The 26,136-nt window shown below is 39.1% G+C and overlaps 1 protein-coding gene across 1 annotated transcript in view; it reads left to right on the top strand.

The window, feature by feature from the left end:
- The window catches only part of THSD7B (thrombospondin type 1 domain containing 7B), a 376,479-nt gene that overhangs the window by 184,218 nt on the left and 166,125 nt on the right, over positions 1-26,136 (top strand). The window contains exon 12 of the mRNA XM_058193966.1: positions 14,024-14,218. Within this exon, the coding sequence (XP_058049949.1) occupies positions 14,024-14,218 (195 nt within the window). The remainder of the gene's footprint in view (positions 1-14,023; positions 14,219-26,136) is intronic.

Raw genomic sequence — 26,136 nt, 5'->3', positions numbered from 1 at the left:
CTCTCCTTCTCTGTCCCCCCCCCCTCAAAAAACCCTTCTTTGAAGCATGGAAATCTGGTAGCAATAGCTCTTCTCCATAATACTGTTTACATCTTCGATGCTGACACAAGGAAGACAGTGATCGTAGTATTGACTTCAAGACACTTGCTTTAGCATCACTTGGTGCACCCAAAGGGGGAGAAATGGTTGCAAGCAATATCAGGAAGCCTGGCCACCAGCATCAAGCTCATGCCTATTAGCTTCTTATCATAGAGCATTAACAAGGGGGTAGAATTAAAGAGCTGATATCAGATCAGGCACCACACGTTTGCTACCAGTCTGTGTTTTGAATGTTCTGTAAGCTTGCTGAGAAATAATTGATTTACTTCACAACATCTATAGCTAAGCTAAGGGTAGAATCAGATTTGTAGAGAATATAATTAGATAATATAATGATTTCCTTTCTTTAGATGCAACTAAATATTTTAAATTTGCTGCGAAATATATTTGAGCTCTTTTCTCAAAGCTCTTTTTTTTCCTCTTCTACTAACACCTTTTTGTCTGATTTGTTCTGCTTCGTATAAGAATAGTTCATGACTTCACTCTTTTCTTTGACAGAGTTACCAATGTTCCCTTTATCGCTTTCATTAACTTTGTGCTTATCCCTCATGTATCCTCCTCCTTGGCAATTTTGTACTCTTTATTCTAGACAAAAAAACAACAACCCCAAATTGATCCATTAGTCAGTGGGCAATGAAGTTCCAGAAGTATAAATTTAGGGAGGAAGATATTATTTTGTTTTTCTGAAAATTGGCTGGTTTCTTTAAGCAATGTGTGTAACTACCTTGTCCTTACAGCAATGAGATAGTTCACATGTATTATGGTTGTATCATACATATATGATGATATGTTTGATATCATATGAACATTTAAAGTCGTTTCCAGAAACGAAAGAAAGCACAAACTGTTTCCACTCATTTTACCAATGTTAAAAATGTAGGACACTACCACATATCACAGGATCCAGAGGCTGGCCAATGTATGGAATCTAGAATTGATTCTATCATGGGCAACTTTATAAAAGTGATCATCAAGATGTGGCAAACCATGTCCTTTCTTTAGCAATCTTGGTCACAAAATCAGTTAGAAGACTCGTAGTAAACAAGTTAAAGTACTAATGTCATTGTAATGTAAAACACTTACTGACCTACTTTACTGGATTTGTAGCAGTCACTCTGCAGTCTTATTATTTGGGTTTACATATTTTATTCCCTGCCCCTCCTTGATGGACATCAAGGAATTCATTAGTCTCTGGGCTTATAGCATGCAAAACTGGTTCGCTTGTTTTCATAACTATATCTATAATTGAGATTCCATGCTGATTCACATATGGTGCTTATGAGTCAATTAAATTGCCCTAACAGGCAATTACCAGTTGATTGTTTAATTTATTTTAGCAAGTGATGTTAGTCTTTTCAAAAGTTTGCATAGATGTAAGTCAGTAAGTTGGGAAAAAATACCTTTTGTAGCCTGAAATATTAAAACATTCTGATTTGGGAGATCAAATTCAAAAACATAGCAGTCTTTATATTTTCTAAAACTTGTTTTTTTGAAATCATTTAAAAGATCATAATGTAGATGTATATACATATTTTAGAGAGTTTTGTGCTAATTATAGTTATGATTATGCAGATAAAAGCTAGAGAATAACTGTCAAATGATAAAGAATCATCCTTTTCATATGCTAGCATGTGTGCTTTCCAATAAGGACAATAAAGTGAGTTCTGGCTTACAAAAGATCAAATCCAAGTTATTACTGTGCTTCTTGATAATTTTAAATCAGTATCAACCATTTTACATATGCATGGCATATCTTATCGGGTGGGGCAAGCTTGGAAGGCCCAATATAGAATAGAATAGAATAGAATTTTTTATTGGCCAAGTGTGATTGGACACACAAGGAATTTGTCTTGGTGCATATGCTCTCAGTGTACATAAAAGAAAAGATACGTTCATCAAGGTACAACATTTACAACACAATTGATGATCAATATAGCAATATAAATCATAAGGATTGCCAGCAACAAGTTATAGTCATACAGTCATAAGTGGAAAGAGATTGGTGATGGGAACTATGAAACGATTAATAGTAGTGCAGATTCAGTAAATAGTGACAGTGTTGAGGGAATTATTTGTTTAGCAGAGTGATGGCCTTCGGGAAAAAACTGTTCTTGTGTCTAGTTGTTCTGGTGTGCAGTGCTCTATAGTGTCGTTTTGAGGGTAAGAGTTGAAACAGTTTATGTCCAGGATGCGAGGGATCTGCAAATATTTTCACGGCCCTCTTCTTGATTCGTGCAGTATACAGGTCCTCAATGGAAGGCAAGTTGGTAGCAATTATTTTTTCTGCAGTTCTAATTATCCTCTGAAGTCTGTGTTTTCTTGTTGGGTTGCAGAACCGAACCAGACAGTTATAGAGGTGCAAATGACAGACTCAATAATTCCTCTGTAGAATTGGATCAGCAGCTCCTTGGGCAGTTTGAGCTTACTGAGTTGGCGCAGAAAGAACATTCTTTGTTGTCCTTTTTTAATGATGTTTTTGATGTTAGCTGTCCATTTGAGATCTTGCGATATGATAGAACCCAGAAATTTGAAGGTTTCTACTGTTGATACTGTGTTGTCAAGTATTGTGAGAGGTGGAAGTATGGAAGGGTTTTTCCTAAAGTCTACCACCATTTCTACGGTTTTGTGTGTGTTCAGTTCCAGATTGTTTTGGTTGCACCACAAGGCTAGTCGTTCGACCTCTCGTCTATATGCGGATTCGTCATTGTCTCGAATGAGACCAATCACTGTTGTGTCATCTGCGAACTTCAGTAGCTTAACAAATGGATCATTGGAGATGCAGTCATTGGTATACAGAGAGAAGAGAAGTGGAGAGAGCACACAGCCTTGGGGGGCCCCTGTGCTAATTGTACAGGTATTTGATGTGATCTTGCTTAGCTTCACCTGTTGCTTCCTGTTTGTTAGGAAGCTTGTGATCCACTTACATCCTTAGGTGGACTTGCACCTGCACTGTGCCACCCAGGATCTCCCCCACGCCCCACACCTGAGATATTCCAGGCTCCACTTACCACATTCATTTAATGATTACATGAATTGTTTTTTTTTGTTTTGTTTTTTTACATTTATATCCCGCCCTTCTCCGAAGACTCAGGGCGGCTTACATTGTGTAAGGCAATAGTCTCATTCTATTTGTATATTTATATACAAAGTCAACTTATTGCCCCCCCAACAATCTGGGTCCTCATTTTACCTACCTTATAAAGGATGGAAGGCTGAGTCAACCTTGGGCCTGGTGGGACTCGAGCCTGCAGTAATTGCAGGCAGCTGTGTTTAATAACAGGCTATCTTACAGCCTGAGCCACACTGCGACCCCTGTTGGGTGGTCATTAAGTGAGTTTATTTAACGGCTGTCCCAACTTTCGACTGTAATAGGCAGGCTCCATTAAGAGTGCAACTGGAGAACTAACCACATAATGGTAGATCTCCAGTATTTTGAGGATGCTATTTTTCTACATTGATTAGGCACTGATGCAAATATTTTTGCTTTGTGGCTTATGTTTTTACATTTCCAAAACATTATTAGTGGGTTAAATACTATTCTTTTTCCCCCTTGTTTTGTGTTTCAATTTAATTCAGTTTGTCAAGGCAGTAGAAATACCTTTGTTGTAAAAGTCTAGATTAATCAGTAATGTTTCTAATGATATAGCCAGCTTATTGAAAGTGAGGTAGACTTTCAGTTCAATTATCACATCATTCCATAGCTTTGTTGAACTAAATACCGGTCTTTAGAGCTGAACTGGATCATAGGAGTTCAATTATAAAGTTTGAAAAGATATACTGTACAGTCATAACTTCTCTGTCAGAATTCATCAACTTGAAAATTCTCCTAGTCTGTGAAATTATAGATTTAATAAAAGCATCAAATGTTTAACTCCTTTTGGCAAAAAAAATAGAAGATTGAAATCAATTAATCAAATCAGCGTGATTTAGTAAATAAGGTAGTATAAACTTAAATACACTTATTTGGAAACAGTATTTAATCCTTGAAACTATTACCTATTTTTACTTTTGTACATTATTTTCATTAAAGTGAACAGCTATATAAATACTTCTTGAATTACCATGAATATAATTTATATAGAAAGTGATCCCCAGTAGAAAGGAAATTCACAAAAGAAATAGAATATTATTTTGACCAGTTTAAATACATCTTCATGTGTATGAAATGTCACATTTATTATCTATCAAATTTATAAACTTCCCAAATCATAAATGATTTTGGGCAACATACAATCATAAATAAGTCCAAGTTCAAAGGAAATCGAGTTCAGAGGGCAAAGCAGTACTTACTGCCTGAGTCAATCCAGGATTAAAGTTTCCAAGAAAGTGCAGCAGGTGTGTAGCATAGGGCACGACATGCATGGTTGGCTTATATTGAAAGACCTAGATTACAACAAGTTGTAAGCCATTGCATGCAGGCAAGACAAACCAAGAAGATAATCAGTGTTATTGCTACTGGAAAGAAGGGACACACAGAAACTGGGTCTCCTGCTACAACAGATGGGCAGAGGGCAACAGAGGCACAAAAGTGTTATGGAATAGTTGTTCTCAGTGACACATCAATCAGTGGAATCCTTTTGTTAGCCGATTAATGATGATAATGATGATGATGATGGTATTCACTTACTTTTGCTACCAGTTTGCAGATGTGAGCATGGGCCTTCTGCACATGCGCAGGGCATCAAAAACAGGACGTGATGATGTCAGGGCAGGTGGGCAGAGCCTCCCGCAGCTGCCACTACCAGTTCGCCAGAACCGGATAGAACCGGCTGAATACCACCACTGATGATGATGATGATGTACCTGTTAGAAGCTCTTGAATTGTTGAGAATATGCTTGGTTAGTTCTAGCTGTGACTTACTAGTTGAAATCAGCCCCTGACTCAGCTCATCTGACATGGGTCAGTCCTGCTTTCCCATCACCAGGCTGCTACCACATGTCGCCAACTGTGCCAAACCCAGAGGATCCTTTGGGCAGCTGGCTGGGTACTCTGCCTATACTTTCTCATCTTCACACAGAAATGTCAGTCTTCTATTAGCTAGATGTGATATGATTCTTTTTGAAGAACTAAATGACTGATATTATTATTATTATTATTATTATTATTATTATTATTATTATTATTATTATTATTATTATTATTATTATTATTATTATTATTATTTATTAGATTTCTATACCGCCCTTCTCCCGAAGGACTCAGGGCAGTTTACAGCCAAAAATAAAACAGTAACAATATACAATTAAGAACAAATTAAAAAACTTATTATACAATTGGCCGGAATTATAAAACATTTAAAAACTAAAAACCCATTAAAATTCATCTAAAATTTAGAAATTTAAAAATTTAACAAAAAAACTTAGGCCAGCCCCGCGTGAGTAAATAAATACGTTTTCAACTCGCGGCGAAAGGTCTGAAGATCAGGTATTTGGCGCAAACCAGGGGAAAGTTCGTTCCAGAGGGTAGGAGCCCCCACAGAGAAGGATCTTCCCCTGGGGGCCGCCAGCCGACATATATTGGTAATAATGAATCCTAAAAACTCCTTTCTAGCATTGTTAGGGTTGGAACTGTCTATATGTAATTTCTAGTCTTGATCCTCCTCTTTCCTATCTTCTAAGGATGAGTCAAATCAGGAGCACAGTATATTTCTTGCAGTTGTGGCTGTTAAGATTTTTTTCAAATATATATATATATATATATATTTGTTTTCTGAGGTTTTCGCGGGTGTTTGTATGTAGATCTTTGGTTATTCGGGTTTTCTCCCGCGTAAAATTGGAAGTGTCTTGGCAACGTTTCGACGAAGCCTCATTCGTCATCTTCAGGCTTCAGCTTCGTGCTTCTGGGAGCAATGTGTGATCGCAGCTGTTTCTTCCTTTTAACTGCTAGTGGGAGTTTGAACTGATTGGGTGGGAGCTTGGCTGTGTTCTGATTGGATGGAGGTTTTTTTGTGCTCTGATTGGCTGGGGGTGTGTCCTGTTTGGGTAGGGGCTTGGTTGTGCTCAATTTAGTCTGTGTTGCAGGGGGATTTGAGCTGGTGAGCTGCATAGCTGTTGTTTGGCTTTGTGGTGGTGCTATATCTTCATAGTGGGTGTCAGTCTGCTGCATGTATGGATTGGAGGGGTTTGAAATGGCTAATGTTGCAGCTGCGGTCTGGCTTCTGGTCCTTGGTCGTGCTTCCTGATCAGTGTGGGTTTGGGTCTGCTTTCTGGGTGGATGTGTGGTGGTGACATCCTGTGTGGACCTCGTGAGTGTGGGTCTGGTGTCATTCCTCGTGTTAGGGACACGTTTGTCAATAAGGGCAGGTTTCCAAATGGCTGGTAGGCGGGAGGTATCATCTCGTTTGTTCATGCTGTGTGGGCGTTTTTCTATCTCAATGGCTTCTCTGATTATTCTGTTGTTAAAGTGTTCAGTTTTGGCGATAGTTCTGGTCTTTTAAAGTCAATATCGTGTCCTGTGACTTTAAAGTGTTGGACCAGGGAAGAAGTTGGTTCCTCTTTTTGAATGAGTTCTTGTGTTCTTCAATCGTGCACTTATTCTTCTGTTGGTTTGTCCAATGTATGTGGTGGGGCAGGCGGTGCATGGGATTTCATATACTCCTTGATTTTCTAACTCAATTTTGTCTTTGGGGTTTCTTAGGATGGTGGATATTTTTGGTTTGTGCAGAATGCTGTCTTGATGTTGTGTTTGTGGAGGATCTTGCTGATTCTGTCTGTGGTGCCTTTATATATGGGAGGAGGGCTGTGCCATTTTCTTGTTCTCTGTCTTGGATTTTAGTGGGGGTTCTTTTGGATTAGTTTGGTAATCTTATTTCTCTGGAATCCATTGGATGTTAGTACGTTAGTGAGAGTGTCTAGTTCGGTTTTAGGTGTTGTTCATCAGCTAAGCATTTTGTTCTAGAGATGAGTGTCTTGGCTACGGAGTTGATCTGTGCTGGGTGGTGGTGTGAGTGCATGCAGATAGCGGTTTGTGTGTGTTTTCTTCTGGTAGATGGTGTGTCCTAGGAGCCATTGGGTTTCTGTAGACTAAGACATCTAGGAAGGAAGTTGATTGTTAACTTCTGTTTCCATGGTGAACTGTATTTTGGGGTGTAGGCTATTGAGGTGTGTGAGGAAGTTGTCAAGTTTTTCTTTCCCGTGTGGCCAGATTATGAAGGTGTCGTCTACATATCTGAGCCAGAGTTTGGGTTTGTGATCAGATTTTTCTAGAGCTTGGGTTTCAAAGTGTTCCATGTAGAGGTTGGCAATGACAGGTGAGAGGGGTGATCCCATGGGTGCTCCTTCTATTTGTTTGTATTTTTGTCCATTATAGATGAAGTATGTGTTGGATAGGCAGTGGTTGGTCAGATCTAGGATGTGCTTGGGGGGGTTATATTTGTTTTGGATAGCTGTCAAGGCTTCTTTGATTGGCACTTGGGTGAAGAGGATATGACATCAAAGCTCACGAGTAGGTCGCTGGGCTGTAAGTTTTGTTTCTTTATGATCTCTATGAACTGGAATGAGTTTTTACATGTGAGGCGATGGATTCTGCATAGGGCTGTAGTTGTTTGGCGAAATTTGGCTAGGTTTTGTAGAGGTGAGCCTATGGAGCTGACTATGGGTCTGAGTGGGGGTTCCTTCTTTGTGTATCTTGGGAGGCCATAGAGCTTAGGGCATCTGGATGATTTCTCTCTGGGAATGATTCTTTGTTGGATTTCTTCGCTGATGGGGAGGCTTTTATTTTGGATCTAGTGGTTTTTCTAGGTAGGTGGTGGGGTCTGTTTTAGGCCCAGTACTCTTCAACATCTTCATCAATGACTTGGACGAGGGATAGATGGGGAACTCATCAAATTTGCAGATGACACCAAGCTGGCAGGAATAGCCAACACTCCAGAAGATAGGCTCAAGTTACAGAAAGATCTTGACAGACTTGAACATTGGGCGCTATCTAACAAAATGAAATTCAACAGTGAAAAAGTAAGGTTCTACATTTAGGCCAAAAAACAAAATGCACCAGTACCGTATATGTGGTACCTTGCTCAATAGTAGTACCTGTGAGAGGGATCTTGGAGTCCTAGTGGATAACCATTTAGATATGAGCCAGCAGTGTGCAGCAGCTGTTAAAAAGCCAACACAGTTCTGGGCTGCATAAACAGAGGATAGAATCAAGATCACGTGAAGTGTTAGTACCACTTTATAATGCCTTGGTAAGGCCACACTTGGAATATTGCATCCAGTTTTGGTCGCCACGATGTAAAAAAGATGTTGAGACTCTAGAAAGAGTGCAGAGAAGAGCAACAAAGATGATTAGGGGACTGGAGGATAAAACATATGAAGAACGGTTGCAGGAACTGGGTATGTCTAGTTTAATAAAAAGAAGGACTAGGGGAGACATGATAGCTGTGTTCCAATATCTCAGGGGCTGCCACAAAGAAGAGGGAGTCGGGCTGTTCTCCAAAGCACCTGAGGGTAGAACAAGAAGCAATGGGTGGAAACTGATCAAAGAAAGAAGCAACTTAGAACTAAGGAGAAATTTCCTGACAGTTAGAACAAGTGGAACGACTTGCCTTCAGAAGTTGTGAATGCTCCAACACTGGAAATTTTTAAGAAAATGTTGGATAACCATCTGACTGAGATGGTGTAGGGTTTCCTGCCTGGGCAGGGGGTTGGACTAGAAGGCCTCCAATGTCCCTTCCAACTCTGATGTTATGTTATGTTAAACAGGTTCTGCATCTCAAGTGCTTCTCTTCACTACTCTCGTCACTCAACTGTATCCTATTCTATGCACAACTTTGGGGCCATGGTGGCTCACGTGGTAAGACGCTGAGCCTGCACTCCACTGAGGTCGGCAGCTCGGTGGCTCAATTCCCGTGACCAAATAAACCATGTAGGGACAGGAAAGGAGTCTCTCCCGATTGCCAACTGGCATTCAGGCGTCCCACGGGTAAGATAACAGCACCCGAAAAAATTCCTTTAACAGGGGCAGCCAGCCACTTTGGTGAACCCTAGCTAACAAGTACCATACGCTAAATAATAATAATAATAATAATAATAATAATAATAATAATAGATGAAGTATGTGTTGGATAGGCAGTGGTTGGTCAGATCTAGGATGTGCTTGGGGGGGTTATATTTGTTTTGGATAGCTGTCAAGGCTTCTTTGATTGGCACTTGGGTGAAGAGGGATATGACATCAAAGCTCACGAGTAGGTCGCTGGGCTGTAAGTTTTGTTTCTTTATGATCTCTATGAACTGGAGTGAGTTTTGGACGTGTGAGGCGATGGATTCTGCATAGGGCTGTAGTTGTTTGGCGATAAATTTGGCTAGGTTTTGTAGAGGTGAGCCTATGGAGCTGACTATGGGTCTGAGTGGGGGTTCTTTTGGATTAGCTTGGTAATCTTATTTCTCTGGAATCCATTGGATGTTAGTACGTTTGTGAGAGTGTGTAGTTCGGTTTTAGGTTTTGTTCGTCAGCTAAGCGTTTTGTTCTGGAGATGAGTGTCTTGGCTACGGAGTTGATCTGTGCTGGGTGGTGGTGTGAGAGTGCGTGCAGATAGCGGTTTGTGTGTGTTTTCTTCTGGTAGATGGTGTGTCCTAGGGAGCCATTGGGTTCTCTGTAGACTAAGACATCTAGGAAGGAAATTGGTTGTTAACTTCTGTTTCCATGGTGAACTGTATTTTGGGGTGTAGGCTATTGAGGTGTGTGAGGAAGTTGTCAAGTTTTTCTTTCCCGTGTGGCCAGATTATGAAGGTGTCGTCTACGTATCTGAGCCAGAGTTTGGGTTTGTGATCAGATTTTTCTAGAGCTTGGGTTTCAAAGTGTTCCATGTAGAGGTTGGCAATGACAGGTGAGAGGGGTGATCCCATGGGTGCTCCTTCTATTTGTTTGTATTTTTGTCCATTATAGATGAAGTATGTGTTGGATAGGCAGTGGTTGGTCAGATCTAGGATGTGCTTGGGGGGGTTATATTTGTTTTGGATAGCTGTCAAGGCTTCTTTGATTGGCACTTGGGTGAAGAGGGATATGACATCAAAGCTCACGAGTAGGTCGCTGGGCTGTAAGTTTTGTTTCTTTATGATATCTATGAACTGGAATGAGTTTTGGACGTGTGAGGCGATGGATTCTGCATAGGGCTGTAGTTGTTTTGCGAGAAATTTGGCTAGGTTTTGTAGAGGTGAGCCTATGGAGCTGACTATGGGTCTGAGAAGAAGGAACCCCACGCAGAAGCATCACAGACTCGCCAAGTGAGCACATGCGCTTGCATGCTACCGACAGTGAATTGGTAGCACTGGGTTTTGAAACCCACTACTGACTAAAGGGGCAGTTTAATCTGAAGCATTGCTAGGTTAATAAAATACTTTTGAAATAATTGATTAAATAAAACATACTGCTGTAAAAAAAGTCTCTTGGGTCACTTATTTTTTCTGATTCTTGTTCTTTATGTTTCTGTTTTACTTTTGCACTTTGCTGCTTCTAGTTCTTTTTCTTTATACTGCTTTACTTATATAAAATTCTAAAAAAATTTTATATATGTATACATACATACATACATACATACATACATACATACATACATACATACATACATACATACATACATACATACATACATACATACATACATACATACATACATACATACATACATACATACATACATACATACATACATACATACATACATACATACATACATACATACATACATACATACATACATACATACATACATACATACATACATACATACATACATACATACATACATACATACATACATACATACATACATACATACATACATACATACATACATACATACATACATACATACATACATACATACATACATACATACATACATACATACATACATACATACATACATACATACATACATACATACATACATACATACATACATACATACATACATACATACATACATACATACATACATACATACATACATACATACATACATACATACATACATACATACATACATACATACATACATACATACATACATACATACATACATACATACATACATACATACATACATACATACATACATACATACATACATACATACATACATACATACATACATACATACATACATACATACATACATACATACATACATACATACATACATACATACATACATACATACATACATACATACATACATACATACATACATACATACATACATACATACATACATACATACATACATACATACATACATACATACATACATACATACATACATACATACATACATACATACATACATACATACATACATACATACATACATACATACATACATACATACATACATACATACATACATACATACATACATACATACATACATACATACATACATACATACATACATACATACATACATACATACATACATACATACATACATACATACATACATACATACATACATACATACATACATACATACATACATACATACATACATACATACATACATACATACATACATACATACATACATACATACATACATACATACATACATACATACATACATATATACATACATACATACATACATACATACATACATACATACATACATACATACATACAATTTATTAACATCACGGGACCAGGAGATGCCAGAGTCGAAGAAAAAGAACTGGGAAAAAAATCATGAAATATTGTGACCTTGCCATTGAAACTATGCAATTATGGATGAAACATGTAACAGAGATACCCATTGTCATCGGGGCACTTGGTACTATGTCCAAGAATTTTATAAGATACATCAACAAATTGCGGCTTCCTGCAATAACACCAGCAGAACTGCAAAAAACTGTGCTACTTGGAACATTGTACATCTTAAGAAGGTACTTGGTTGATAACTAGGATGCTAACAGCAACCAGTATCAACCATTAGTACCAGTCAATGCTATTTGTGATGCATTTTTGAATGTTCAATTGACTGAGTTTCATGTTTAATGAATAAAGTAAATAATAATTCCAAAATTCTTTGTTAATGTAGCAACGCTCTAAATTAAACTGTCCCCTTACTCCATTTTAAAACTTTAAACTAACCCAAACTCCCAGCAAGCTTTTTGTTTTTAAATCCTTATAATTATTTTCTTTTTCTTTACCATTATCCTTCCCATGGATTCAAAGTACACTTACCCAGATGGCTTGAAGGTCTCTTTTCACTTTAAATTCTTCTGTCCAAATGTGCTTAAGAAAGTGGATTGGGAAAATCCATTGTCTTTGAAATAGGCTTCACCTGAGGCTATGAATTTGTTGTATCCTTCCACTGTTCCAAGCAGTATACTTAAAAGTCACCAACAGTTCCCTCCAGATCCTGCAGGCTTCTCCCTTCCCAAGGCCTCCAGAGCTTAGGTATGCAATCTCACTAAAGGCAGTGGTGGGTTGCTCCCAGTTGGTTCAGGCAAACCGGTAGTGGCAGCAACAGGAGGCTCTACCCACCCACCCAGACATCATCAAAAATGATCTGTGCATGCGCAGAAGCATCACAGACTCGCAAAGTGAGCACATGCGCTCGCATGCTACCGACAGTGAATTAGTAGCACTGGGTTTTGAAACCCACTACTGACTAAAGGGGCAGTTTAATCTGAAGCATTGCTACGTTAATAAAATACTTTTGAAATAATTGATTAAATAAAACATACTGCTGTAAAAAAAGTCTCTTGGGTCACTTATTTTTTCTGATTCTTGTTCTTTATGTTTCTGTTTTACTTTTGCACTTTGCTGCTTCTAGTTCTTTTTCTTTATACTGCTTTACTTATATAAAATTCTAAAAAATTTTTTATATATGTATACATACACATTTGAATGACTTTTGTCCTGAAGAGAAAAATAATATTTGTTTGTTTGTTTGTTTGTTTATTATGGAATTTGTCACCCATCTCATATCCAATCACTCACTATGGATATATACTTAGTACATGTAGGATACTGCCTCATATAGTGATTTTCATAGTCACAAACGGGATGAAAAGATAATTTTGTGTTCAACTGATGCATTTATGAGCTTTGCAAATGTAAAACAAAGGAAAGCTGAAATGAGATGGTAAGAACAATCAAGGTTACACTTAGCAACCACTTTGCTTAATGATCCAAGTTGCCAATCACAATTGTGGTTACCAGACTACCTGTTTTCCTGTCCATCTACAGAAATCTCCCTCTTATGTATAGAATTTGCTATTTTTGGCTGCTTAAGGGTTCTCTAATTACTGTATCATTCTTTCTGCTGCTTTGCATGGGAACAGTCCACTGGGGAGGATTTTGCTTTGCAGGATTGTATTCTTAATCTTCCCTCTAAGTGTTTTATGTTAACATAGATAATCCATTGTGCATCCCTAATAGATAAAGCTCTTCTCCAGAAAAGAGAAAAGCCTCCTGAAAACGTTGTAATTCCTATTTATATGAAGAAATCATTCTCTTGTGTTTTAATCCTAGCTGTAATTCTTTAGTGATGTTTATAGAGTCAATAAATCTCTTCCTTTTTTCTTCTTTTTTCTTCTTTGTTTTTTGTTGGTGACCTCTATAGTACAATAGTATGATTGTCACAACTGGTCTAAATGTTCATTTTGGAATTTTTTGCAAGTCTTAAAAAACATTTAGAGACATGAATAAGCAATATTAGAATATGTAAAGAAAAAAAAGAAAATATCTTCTTTGAAATACACAGTTCTGAAAAAAGGGGGTATAGTATTCCACATAACAGTTATTGTCATCAAAAATAGCTTAATATAGGTTCATTTTTTATTAACATCTCATTTGCTTAAAAAGAAACCTTGATGGTAGCACATCTGACCTAGATCTTTGATTCTAAACTCGTCCTGTGCCTCTAAGGAGTTCCAAATCATTTATTTCTGTCTGTATTTATTCATTCATTTTCTGCAGTTGTGACGTGCACTTTGGAAGGCAATCATTCAATAGATGCCAGTGAATGCTTGAAGTGGGCAGGACCGATGCCTTCCCTTGTCCAGGATTGTTCAGTGCCTTGCAAAGATGACTGCATGTTTACTCCTTGGTCTAAATTTACAGCATGCACTTCCGATTGTGAATCAACACGGACCAGAAGAAGAACTCTCACAGGTAGTGTCAATCAATCAATCATCCTTAGTCCTTTTGTTTCCAAGCATCCATGGAGCCGACTTTGGAGATTTGCCAAGGGCAATTAAGTTTATTCTTGTTTTGTTAAAAGTCTCATAATGATTCCCTCAGTGTTGATTTACTAACAATTTGCTCTCCTATTCTATTAAGTCTGTCAGGAGGGCTACCTCCTCCTAATGTGTCAGGATCATAATTTCATCAGTGAGTCCCTTAAGCTATTTGAATACTGAAATTATTCCAACTAGTAATAGCAATAGCAATAGCACTTAGATTTATACACTGTCCCATACTGCTTTACAGCACTCTCTGGGCAATTTACAATGTCAGCATATTGCCCCCAACAGTCTGGGTCCTCATTTTACCAACCTCAGAAGGATGGAAGGCTGAATCAACCTTGAGCCCATCAGGATCGAACTCCAGACCATGGTCAGAGTTAGCTGACAGTTCTGCATTCTAACCACTGAACTATTAGGGCCCAAATAACCAACTGGTTATTTGGACCCTAATGGTTCAGTGGTTAGAATGCAACTGGGGCAGAAAATTCTATTTCCTTATAGAATTCTAGCTTCTTTTCAACGAGTTTTTCTGTGTAATCTCTCAAGGGACTACTCATTCCAACTGCACAAGTGTAGTAAAAGCGTGGATGATATTTTATGTTGGTTAATGCGGAAGTTCATAAGAATCAAACAAAATGTGGATGCATGAATTGTTTTAGCACTGTACAGTTAACATAGGCATCTTACTTCAAAGGTTTTTGTGTGATGGCTTGAAGCTCTCTCGGTGTTTATTTATTTTATGAATTGGGTTTGTATGCTTATATTTCAGGATTGACACAGATATTCTGCTTTACTAGATTCAGTGGGTTGTATACCAGAGTAGAGTATTCCATTCTCCAAAATCTGAAAATATCCTTTATGTTTGATTACACAAATGGAGGATTTTAGGATATTGAATTTAGTAGCTGGAAACTTCAATTGTACAATAGGCCAGAACACACAGTTGTAGTTGATTGGTTAGAGTGCTGACTCATGCATGAGACAATCTACTCTATGATTGGTTGCTGCAAGTATAAAGGGGGAGTTTCCCTCCCCCCACTTTTTTCTTCTCTGTGTTCTGTATACTGATTAATTTATCTCATGATATTCCTGTGTTCCTATCTTATGTTCTTTCCTTCTGGATGATGATAAAGACTTTCGTGTGTGTGTATGTCTACCGGTTTGTGTTAGTATCTCCAACTTCATCTGGACAACTGCTGTACAATTCCTTGACACAGTACATGTGTTTTAATGTATAAATTATTGCAAATTACCGTATTTTTTCGACTATAAGGCACTCCAAAGTATAAGACACATCTAGCTTTTGGGAAGGAAAACAAGGGCAAAAAAGCTGCCTCTGCCTCCTTGCAATTTGCTTCCTTACAGCAAACAACATGGTCAGTTTCAGCACAGCCTTATTTAGCATGAGCAGCTGATTGACGGTTGGATCTGCCTCCCGGAATACCTCCTATCAGCTGTTCCAGGCTGAGGGGATCGCCGTTGCCCATCGCTGTTGTCACCTATCACTGCCTTCCTGTGTCCCATTTTCGGCCTCTGCGCATCCCGTTTTCGGCCTCCATGCACCCCGTTTTTGGCCTCCGCATATCCCATTTTCAGCCCGTTCCAGGCAGCAGGGATCGCTGCCACCTATTCCCACAGCCTGGAATGAGCCAAAAATGGGATGAGCGGAGGCTAAAAATGGAGCGCGCAGAGGCGGTGAAAGATGGATGGCAACAGCGGTGATGGGCAGCGGCAATCTCCACAATCTGGAACAGCTGATCCAACGGCCAATCAGCTGCTCGTACTAAATCAGGCTGTGCTGAAGCTGACCACGCTATTTGCTGCAAGGAGGTAAATTGCTGGGAGGCAGAGGCCAAAGGGTGGGGGATGGCGGGTGGATGGGGCTTTGGCAACATTCGCTGTATAAGATGCACAGATATTTTCACCCGCTTTTTTTGGGGGGGGGAGTGCATCTTATACTCCGAAAAGTATGTTATATATGTAATTGATTATAAACTGTTGGCCTTGCTCAGCTGAATGTACATCCACACATTTTTACAGTAGTATATAATTATGTATTAATCTACAAATACTACCAAGATGTATGGCTTTTCTGTAATGTGAGTCACTGTATGTATCTTCCACAGCTGAAACTCATTCGTCGTGACTAGTCACAGCTAGTCACTGATTTTGGTTTCCAAGCGTAGTGGAAGTGTCACTTAGCAACCGTTCTTTTTTTTAGCAAAGGATCTGCCTTCTCTCCCTGAATCCTTACTCTGCTGGGAAACAAGATGAATTAGAAGCAGTCACAGGTCTAACATATAAAGGTCTAGAAAAGAGCCTAAAGCCCTTTAGGAAAGATCCACTGGACAGCACCTCACAAAATTTTTTTCATTGTAGCTGTTGCTACAATGAGCTTTTAACGATGACAGCTGCAGTAGCTGCATCTTGTACGCAATACTATTATATTAGAAGATGAGATAGGGTTGATTAGGAACAGAAAATGCTCATTTGAAGTAGGAAATCACTAGTTCAAATCCCATCTCAGTCGTGATCATACTGAGTAGGTGACAGGTGAACAGTTTCTCAGCTTTAATCTCAGTAATGGGTATAATGATAATAGAACAATAATATTGTTATCCCTTGAAGCAGGGGTGAAATGTAAAATTTGTTACTACCAGTTCTGTGGGCATGGCTTGGTGAAAGGGGTGTAATGTGACTGGGTGGGTGTGGCCAACTTTTTTTTATTATTATTAAAAGCATTTTTTCTACAACCTCTTCAGCCGAAGTGCTTGTAGAAAAAATGCTTTTAAAAAGTTCATCTGATGATCCCAGCTGAGTTGCTGGATCATCAGAGGCTTTTCTTTTCTTTTAAAAGCATTTTTTTTTTGCCTTTAAAAGAAAAAAAAAGCCTTTGTTGATCGAGCAACTCAGCTGGGATCGTCAGCGGAGCCTTTTAAAAGCATTTTTGGCGAAGATAAAATGCTTTAAAAGTTCATCTGATGATCCCAGCTGAGTTGCTGGATCATCAGAGGCTTTTCTTTTCTTTTAAAAGCATTTTTCTACAACCTCTTCAGCCGAAGAGGTTGTAAAAATGCTTTTAAAAGTTAAAAAAAAAAGCCTCTGATGATCTTGCAGCTCAGTTGGGGTCAGCGGAGCCTTTTAAAAGCATTTTTTCTACAACCTCTTCAGCCGAAGAGGTTGTAAAAAAATGCTTTTGAAAGCCTCTGACGATCCCAACTGAGCTGCAAGATCATCAGAGGCTTTTTTTTAACTTTTAAAAGCATTTTTTTGGCCGAAGATAAAATGCTTTTAAAAGTTAAAAAAAAAAAAACTCTGATGATCGCGCAGCTCAGCTGGGCATGGTGGGGGGGCAGGAATTTTTGCTACCGGTTCTCCGAACCACCCGCCGCCATCGCTACCGGATCGGGTGATCCGGTCTGAACTGAGAGCATTTCACCCCTGCCTTGAAGGCATATTATGGAAAATTACATATGGCTTGTAAAATGTTCTGAAAGTATTAAAGTATATAAATGTTTATCATAATTATAATAGCATCCTTGCCTTAATCAGTTAGACATCTGTTGTTTAACTTGTCGCTGCATCTAAGGGAATTTCTTTCAGCAAAAAACCCCCACAATCCATCATCTTACTGTTTATCAGTGACAAGAAATTGAGCATTGCTGACGAGGGAGGAATGATTCCTGTCAATTTTGCTTTTGCTAAGTCTCTAACCTTTCCAGCCACAAATTATATTTGGTTTAGGTGTTTAGAATTTAGGAATTGGGGAAAAATCTCTATTTGTTCATCTGCATCTGCTCTTTCTTAGCATATCTTAAAGCTACACATGCTCTTTGAGGATGTGTTATCATAGGATTGAAAGTACAGCAGCGTAAAATGGCTGTGCATGTATATTTGGAGTAGCCACACAAGTCACACAAGCCTGGGAAAGGATGTAGCTGCTTTAAATATTTTTAAAAAGATGCTTCATGCACCCTTTTAAAGGACTTGCATAGTGCATAGCACATAATATTTCAAAGCATTGTTCTACAAGAAAATTTCCATTTTTTTATAAAAATTACATTTTTCTGCTTATGTCCCCTAAAATATATATCCCTATGCTTCTTCTGTGCTCCAGAAAGTGTAGTCTAAAATTATGAGAACTCTTTTTCAAATCCCTAGCTATTATTTGTTGAAGACCAGTGCAACATTTGGCATTTTCACTAAAGTTAAAATTCCTTGCAACTTAACAATTTCTGGTACAGGGAGTCCTCGACTTACAACAGTTCATTTAGTGACCATTCAAAGTTACAACAGCACTGGAAAAAGTGACTTATGACTGCTTTTCACACTTACAACTTTTCAGCATCCCCTTGGTCACATGATAAACATTTCAGTGGTTGGCAATTGGTTCATATTTATGACAGTTGCTGTGTCCTGAGATCATGTGATCAGCTTTTGCGATTTTGTGACAAGCAAAGTCAATGGGGAATCCAGATTCACTTAACAACCATGATACTAACTTAACAAATGCAATGATTCACTCAACAACTGTGGAAAGAAAAGTCATAAAATGGAACAAATTCACTTAACAAATGTTTCACTTAGCAACATAAATTTTGGACTTAATTGTGGTCATAACTCAAGGACTACCTGTAGTTGTTATATGAGCTGGATGAATACCATTTAAGGACATTTTTGCCATAAAACATTATACTTCTTTAAAAATTGAACACACTGGTGTCTATATAGTTTGAAACTACGGTGTTGCCTCTTGCCCAGAATTATGGAGATTAAATTTTAATTCTTGTCATCACAAAAAAAAAGATTTAAATTACAGGTATGTTTGAAAGTACTATTCAACACCTATAATCCTCAATATAGGAGATGTCAAGGCCCAGACAAGATAACTCCTTCTTGCTTAAAAGCTTGTGCTGACCAACTGGCCCCCATCTTTACCCGGATCTTTAATAAATCACTAGACATGTGCTATGTTCCTTCTTGCTTCAAATCCTCTACTATCATCCCAGTGCCAAAGAAACCCTCCATCAAGGAACTGAATGACTTCATACTGGTTGCTCTAACATCTGTAGTTATGAAAACCTTTGAAACCTTTGGCCCATCTGAAAACTATCAAGGATCCACTGTTAGACCCCTTACAATTTGCCTACTGAGCAAATAGATTGACAGATGATGCTGTTAATATGATTCTGCACTACATCCTACAACATCTTGAATCTCCAAAGATCTATGCAAGAGTTGTTGTGTCTTGTCCGCTCTCACCGCAGCCGGGGTCTGCTTATCTGCTCCCGAACACGGAGGAATGTATGCCTCCCGGCCCCAGTCCTGGCTCCATGCCCAGACAAGCTGCAGAGGAGGGGGCACCTCCCGGTCCCAGCCCTGGCTCCATGCCCAAGCAGACTGCAGAGGAGGGAGCATCCCCCGGCCCCAGCCCTGGCTCCACGCCCAGGCAAATGGAGCAGCTAGACCCCTCCCCCTCCTCCACAGCATGTGAGCCTGAGGAAAGTTTACTTCCAACAGCTGATTGGAGTGACCCTCGCATCAGAATATTGGATAGGCGGAGGCAACAGAAGGAAGGGAGGGGCAGGCCTTAATGAGTGCCGAGTCATGGAGCCACACCCCATGGCCTATATAAAGGATCTGCTTTCTGGCAGTCTCTGAGTCAGGCAAAGTCGAACTTATCTTGCTGAAGTCACTTACTGGTCTCCTGCCTGCTCTGAGGACTTTGCTAGGACTTTGGGCAGAGCTGCAGAGGCAAGCCTGATTCGGATTTCCCTGACCCGGCCGTCAGCGGAGGAGTGGGACACGACAAGAGTCCTCTTTGTAGATTTCAGCTCAGCATTCGATACCATCATTCCAGATATTCTTCTAATTAAACTAAATCAGCTAGCTGTGCCTGACCACACTTGTAAATGGATCATAAGCTTCCTAATAGACAGGAAGTAGCAGGTGAAGCTAGGCAAAATCACATCAGATGCCTGCACAATTAGCACAGCCTCTCACCACCACCCAGGGCATGTGTGCTCTCTCCACTTCTCTTCTCTCTATATACCAATGACTGCATCTCAAAAGATCCCTCTGTTAAAGTACTGAAGTTTGCAGATGACACAAACGTGATTGGTCTCATTTAAGACAACAACAAATCTGCATACAGATGGGAGGTTGAACAACTAGCCTTATGGTGCAACCAGAACAATCTTGAATTAAACACACTCAAATCTGTAGAAATAGTGGTAGATTTTAGGACAGTGGTTCTCAACCTTTATAGTGCTGCGACCCCTTTAATACAATTCCCCACGATGTGGCGACCCCCAACCGTAAAATTATTTTCATTTTGAATTTATCGCGCCTGAAGCCGTATTGGCTAGCGATCTGAACTGCTTGCGATTGCCTCGAGGACGGAGGCATTAAAGTGGAGACTCCTCCCCTATTAAGTTTATCGCGCCTGAAGCCAGATTAGACTAGCAATTTGGAGAGATTGCAGCTGGCTTGAGAGGGAGACATCAGAGCAAAGATTTCTCTCTTTTTTAATTCATCACCCCTGAAGCCGAATTCGGCTAGCGATTTGAAGCGCCTGCAGCTGGCTTGTGGAATCAACCATTGGAGCGCAATTCTTTAACTCGCAAGTATACTTCCCATATTTTCGATGGTCTTAGGCGACCCCTGGCAAATCGTCATTTGACCCCCAACAGGGTCCCGACCCACAGGTTGAGAACCGCTGTTTTAGGATAACCCCTCCTATACTATCACCTCTTACACTACTAGAAAACACAGTATCAACAGTAGGAACCTTCAAATGTCTAGGTTCTACCATATCACAAGATCTAAAAGGACAGCTAACATCAAAAACATCATCAAAAAAAGCACAACAAAGAATGTTCTTTCTGCTCCAACTCAGAAAGTTCAAACTGCCCAAGGAGCTGCTGATTCAGTTCTACAGAGGAATTATTGAGTCTGTCATCTGCATCTCTATAACTGTCTGGTTTGGCTCTGCAACCCAACAAGACAGACATAGACTTTAGAGGATAGTTAGAACTGCAGATAAAACAATGGCTACCAACCTGCCTTCCATTGAGGACCTGTATACTGCACGAGTCAAAAAGAGGACTGAAAATATCTACAGTCCCCTTACATCCTGGACATAAATTGTTTCAACTTCTACCCTCAAAACGATGCTAAAGAGCACTGCACAACAGAACAACTAGACACAAGGACAGTTTTTTCCTGAATGCCATCACTCTGCTAAACAACTAATTCTCACAACACTGTCAAACTATTTACTAAGACTGTATTACTATTATTCTTCTCATTCTTCCTATTACCTATCTCCTCCCACATAGGACTATAACCATGTTGCTTGTATTTTTATGATTTATTACTAAGTGTTGTATCATATAATTCTTGATGACTGTATTTTTTTCTTTTTATGTACACTGAGAGCATATGCACCAAAACAAACTCCTTGTGTGTCCAATCACACTTGTCCAATAAAGAATTCTATCTATTCTATTAATGTTTCCATGTAATAAAGGGATTGCAGGCTACAGTGGGAATTAGAAAACATCTTGGAAGAGGGCAGTGCAAACTAGTTCCAAAACTGTGACATCAGAATCTGCAGGATTTTGTTATTCTAGTTTCTCTCTTGAGGATAAGAAATTGATGAGCAGAATGAAAAAACTAAAGTGAAGAAGTGAGTTTTCCTGAAGTGAGTCGGTTAAAAGGCCTTCTTCCCCTTCCTTTCACCTCAACCAGTTCCTTCAAGATTTAGTATTACTTGAGGAAATCACCCAATCACCCACCTCTAACTCACTTTCAATTCACTTGCTTTTTCTCCAGCCTCTTCTCTTTTGAATATACATTCTCACAATTAGGCAAACCAGACACATTTCTTATTTACGCTACAGCTATTTAAGTGACTACTTAATAATGAACTCCTTCCCAATGGCATGGATTAACATTGATTCTAGTTTTGACTTCAGTAGCAAAAGTGTCTTCAGTTTTATGTATGTTTGTTTCTAGTTCTGTAACAAAAACTAACAGTTGGGAATCTGCCAACTCCACATAGTAGTTCAACTAGAATAGGAGTTTAATTTAAGTGCCCCAAATTCTAATTTAATTTGCTGCCTCTTCCATAGTCTGGGACCCAAGCACACAGGGGAACTGGCGGGAAAAATCCTCTGCCACTGTCTTTAAAAATTGGCTTAATATTATCTATAGTATTTGCCTTATCTACCTAATTTTATATCTTCTTTCAAATATGTAACACGACTATCATATCACTGTTTTCACAGGAAGAAATTACAACTTATCTTTTTTTAAACAAACACTTGAAAATTCCTACTGGAGTTTCAGAACAAGGATTACAAATGTAACAATTTTTTTTTTTACAAAAGAGAATCAACATGAATAATAGCAATAGTACATTTAGTGCAAGAGTAATTCTTATTTAATGACTCATGCTTTTGAATAAAACATTACACAGAACTTGCAAGGATGTTATTAAAAATCTAATACTTTACCTGCAATGATACAGCAAGATATTAAATAATAGCATATTATGGTTGGTTGTAAAGTCGTCCAGATGTTTAAACTGGATTTGGCATTTTTATCCACATATCTAGTCATTCCCTTGGACTTGAGATCGGTAAATGTTGATGCTTGGTGCTGTTAAAGGTATTGTCACGAGATGACAGTATTTTAATCTGCTCATTTTCAACTACTTTTTCAACTATATGTTCCCACCAATTTTTCATTAGTACATGATAATTTCTACAGATGCTCAGTGAATCATTTTGGCAACTGTATTCTGTCACTGTTTATAATCAGTCTGTGCAAATTTCTTGCATAAGCTAGGTACATGATCTATTGTTTCTTCTGCTTCTTTGCACAGTCTGGACTTTAAATCATTATTGATCTGGTTCATCACATGGTCAGTCAGACATTTAGACTGGATTTGGCATGTTTATCCACTACTTAAAAGTCTGTGCTGACCAATTGGCCCCCATCTTCACCCATATCTTCAATAAATCACTAGAGATGTGCTATGTTCCTTCTTGCTTCAAACACTCTACCATTATCCCAATGCCAAAGCTGGCTGGGGAATTCTAGGAGTTGAAGTCCTCCAGGCTTAAAGTTGCCAAGGTTGGAGACCCCTGTTTTAGGCTAACTAAAACCGAGAATGATGCATAGCAATTCTTGGCAAGCTGAGGACTCTACTATCTGCACCTACCATATACTTTGTGAACTATTAGGGAGGGGCTGTCTTCACCTCCCTAATAGTTCACTAATAATTCACCTCTCTTCCTTCACTATTTCTCTCACTCATAATTTGTGTATTGAATTGCCCTACTCTTCTAGAATGCAGCCCTTCCCTCCTAGAGATCTACCTCTGCACTATATTCTATCACATCAATTAGTTTTAAAAAAACTATTCACTAGACTAGAGTCTTTGTGTTAAAGGCTATTGGACTCTCTAAAAGTTTATTACCAGTATATAACTAGGAAAAGCAGGGACACGGTGGCTTAGTGGGTAAGATGCAGAGCTTGTCGATTGAATCCCTAGTGCCGCATAACTGGGTGAGCTCCCATTACTTGTCCCAGGTTCTGCCAACCTAGCAGTTCGAAAGCATGTAAAAAATGCAAGTAGAAAAATAGGGACCACCTTTGGTGGGAAGGTAACAGCATTCCGTGCTCCTTTGGCGTTGAATCATGCCGGTCACATGACCATGGAGATTTCTTCGGACAGCGCTGGCTCTTCGGCTTTGAAACGGAGATGAGCACCGTCCCCTAGAGTCGGGAACAACTAGCATGTATGTGCAAAGGGAATCTTTACCTTTACCTTAACTAGGAAAATATTTTGGGAAAACCATTGGAAAGATGGGGGGGAAAGCTTTTATTTGCTGTAGGTAGGTTGCTGATTATTTTTTTGCTAAACAAAATAAGAAAGCAACTTAAATGCGATCTGCTATTTGCATTTCCCATCATATTTTACTGTAAACAAGCCACATAGAGCTGTAGGCAAATTTCTGTGTTTTAATTTATTAAAGTATTGTATTTATTTTATTCAAATGGCACAAGCATCAGCAACAGCCATGGCTGTTTCATGATATATGTGTTAGGTCTTTGCCAATAAGACATAACATTTTTTTCTCATAATCTACTCATAGTTTCAAGATTTGTGCATTGTTAGGCAAATAGATAGATATACTCTCTTCCCTCTGTATCCATAAAGCCCTAAAATTTGAAGTTCACCAGGCTTTTTGAAACTAGAGGTTTCCAAAGGGTAAAAAAAATCAGTTCTATAAAAGTTGTCCATCCTGCCAGCAGATAGACCAAGCTAGAATTCCCTAGCCCTTTTTGCTTTTTTGCTATTCCTATTTTTTAAAAAATTACTTAACATATGAAAAGGTATTGTTTCAAATATAAAAATAGCTTTGGTGGGTTTTTTTTTTAAAAATAGCAAGAAAGCTGAAAGTAACATTGTTCTGTAATAATTGTACTAATTCATCAAGAAAATTGCCCAATTTGGAGGCATTATGGGAATATCTTCCTCTTCTTTTCTGCATGTTAATATTAAACATGCACAAAATTAACTTGCTTCTTACTTCATGTTTGATAGCATATGTTATCTTATGTTTAAATCTGTGTGTGATTTACCCATTTAGTATCACTCATCAGAGAAGCCTCCCTCAAGAATACACCTGCTCAATCTAATTTGAGGTTACATGATTTTGCAATCTGTATTATGAAACTAAAGAGGATGAGAGAAAGGAGTATTTATTTTGTTTAATTTCCAATGTTTTCCTCCGACTTAACAGTTTTTTAAAAAAATGCTGAAAATGATTTGTATTCAAAGTAATAGAACAAAACAGTATTTAAGGCTGCAGATTGTTGAAAAAAAGCATTTTAGAAAATGGCTCTAAAACGGGGTGGGCTTCAAAAATTTTAGCAATGAGTTCTCTACCTTGTTGCTGGGTGGGCATGGCCATGGTGGGCGTGGCCTAGTCAGCCTCATGCACTATGGTGGGGGGAGCATTCCCTTGAGCCTCCGGGAGGGTGAAAACAGGCTCTGGAGGCCCTCCGGAGGCTGGAAAGGGGCCCATTTCCAGCCTTCCTGATCTTCCGGTAGGCCCGTTTTTTGGCCTCCCCGAGCCTACATGCGTGCCATGCACTTATCTGCATCCAAAACGGGCCACATGGGGACTCCTGGGAGGGATGCAGGATTTGGATGCAGGATTTGGGGGTTCTCCGAACTGCACAGAATCTTAACTAGAGGTTCTCCTGAACCCCTGCAAACCCCCAATAGCCCACTCCTGCTTTAAAATGTTAACACGTTAATTAACAAAAATGGAAAGTAGACAATGCTGTGGGAATCTCAAAGTGGTAGAGTTCTGTAGGAAAAAATTACTGTTTTGTGGCATTGAGTGAGCCTCAGCAAACAAGCAAATTGAGTGAGAAAATGTTGGCAAGTCTTGTAAAAGACAGCCGTGGGTACCGAGGGAAGCTGTTTATGTTCAGGTGAGCTCTTCATAGGGTTCCTTACAGGCATGTTCTCTGATGTTTCAAAGAGTGATTCCATTCGAAGGAAGCTCAACAGAAATACCCCTGCAAATTGAATGTTCAAATATCTAGAGCAGTTCAAGGCACCCCCTTTTACACTACTGAGAGTCTTTGAATTGCTTCAAAGAGATTCAGAGGTGATTCACAGGAGTGATGGAATCTGAGCCTGCTTTCAGGAATGCTGCTTTGCTGTCTGCTAGCACCCATTTAAGGGGGATCCACTTGATGACAAAGAGACAGAGAGACTTTGCTTCTCTTTTTTTTTGATCCGGTTCCCTTTTTTCT

This window comes from Ahaetulla prasina, chromosome 1, assembly GCF_028640845.1.
Source record: "Ahaetulla prasina isolate Xishuangbanna chromosome 1, ASM2864084v1, whole genome shotgun sequence".
NCBI lineage: Eukaryota > Metazoa > Chordata > Lepidosauria > Squamata > Colubridae > Ahaetulla > Ahaetulla prasina.
This window is presented reverse-complemented; position numbering and strand designations above follow the sequence as displayed.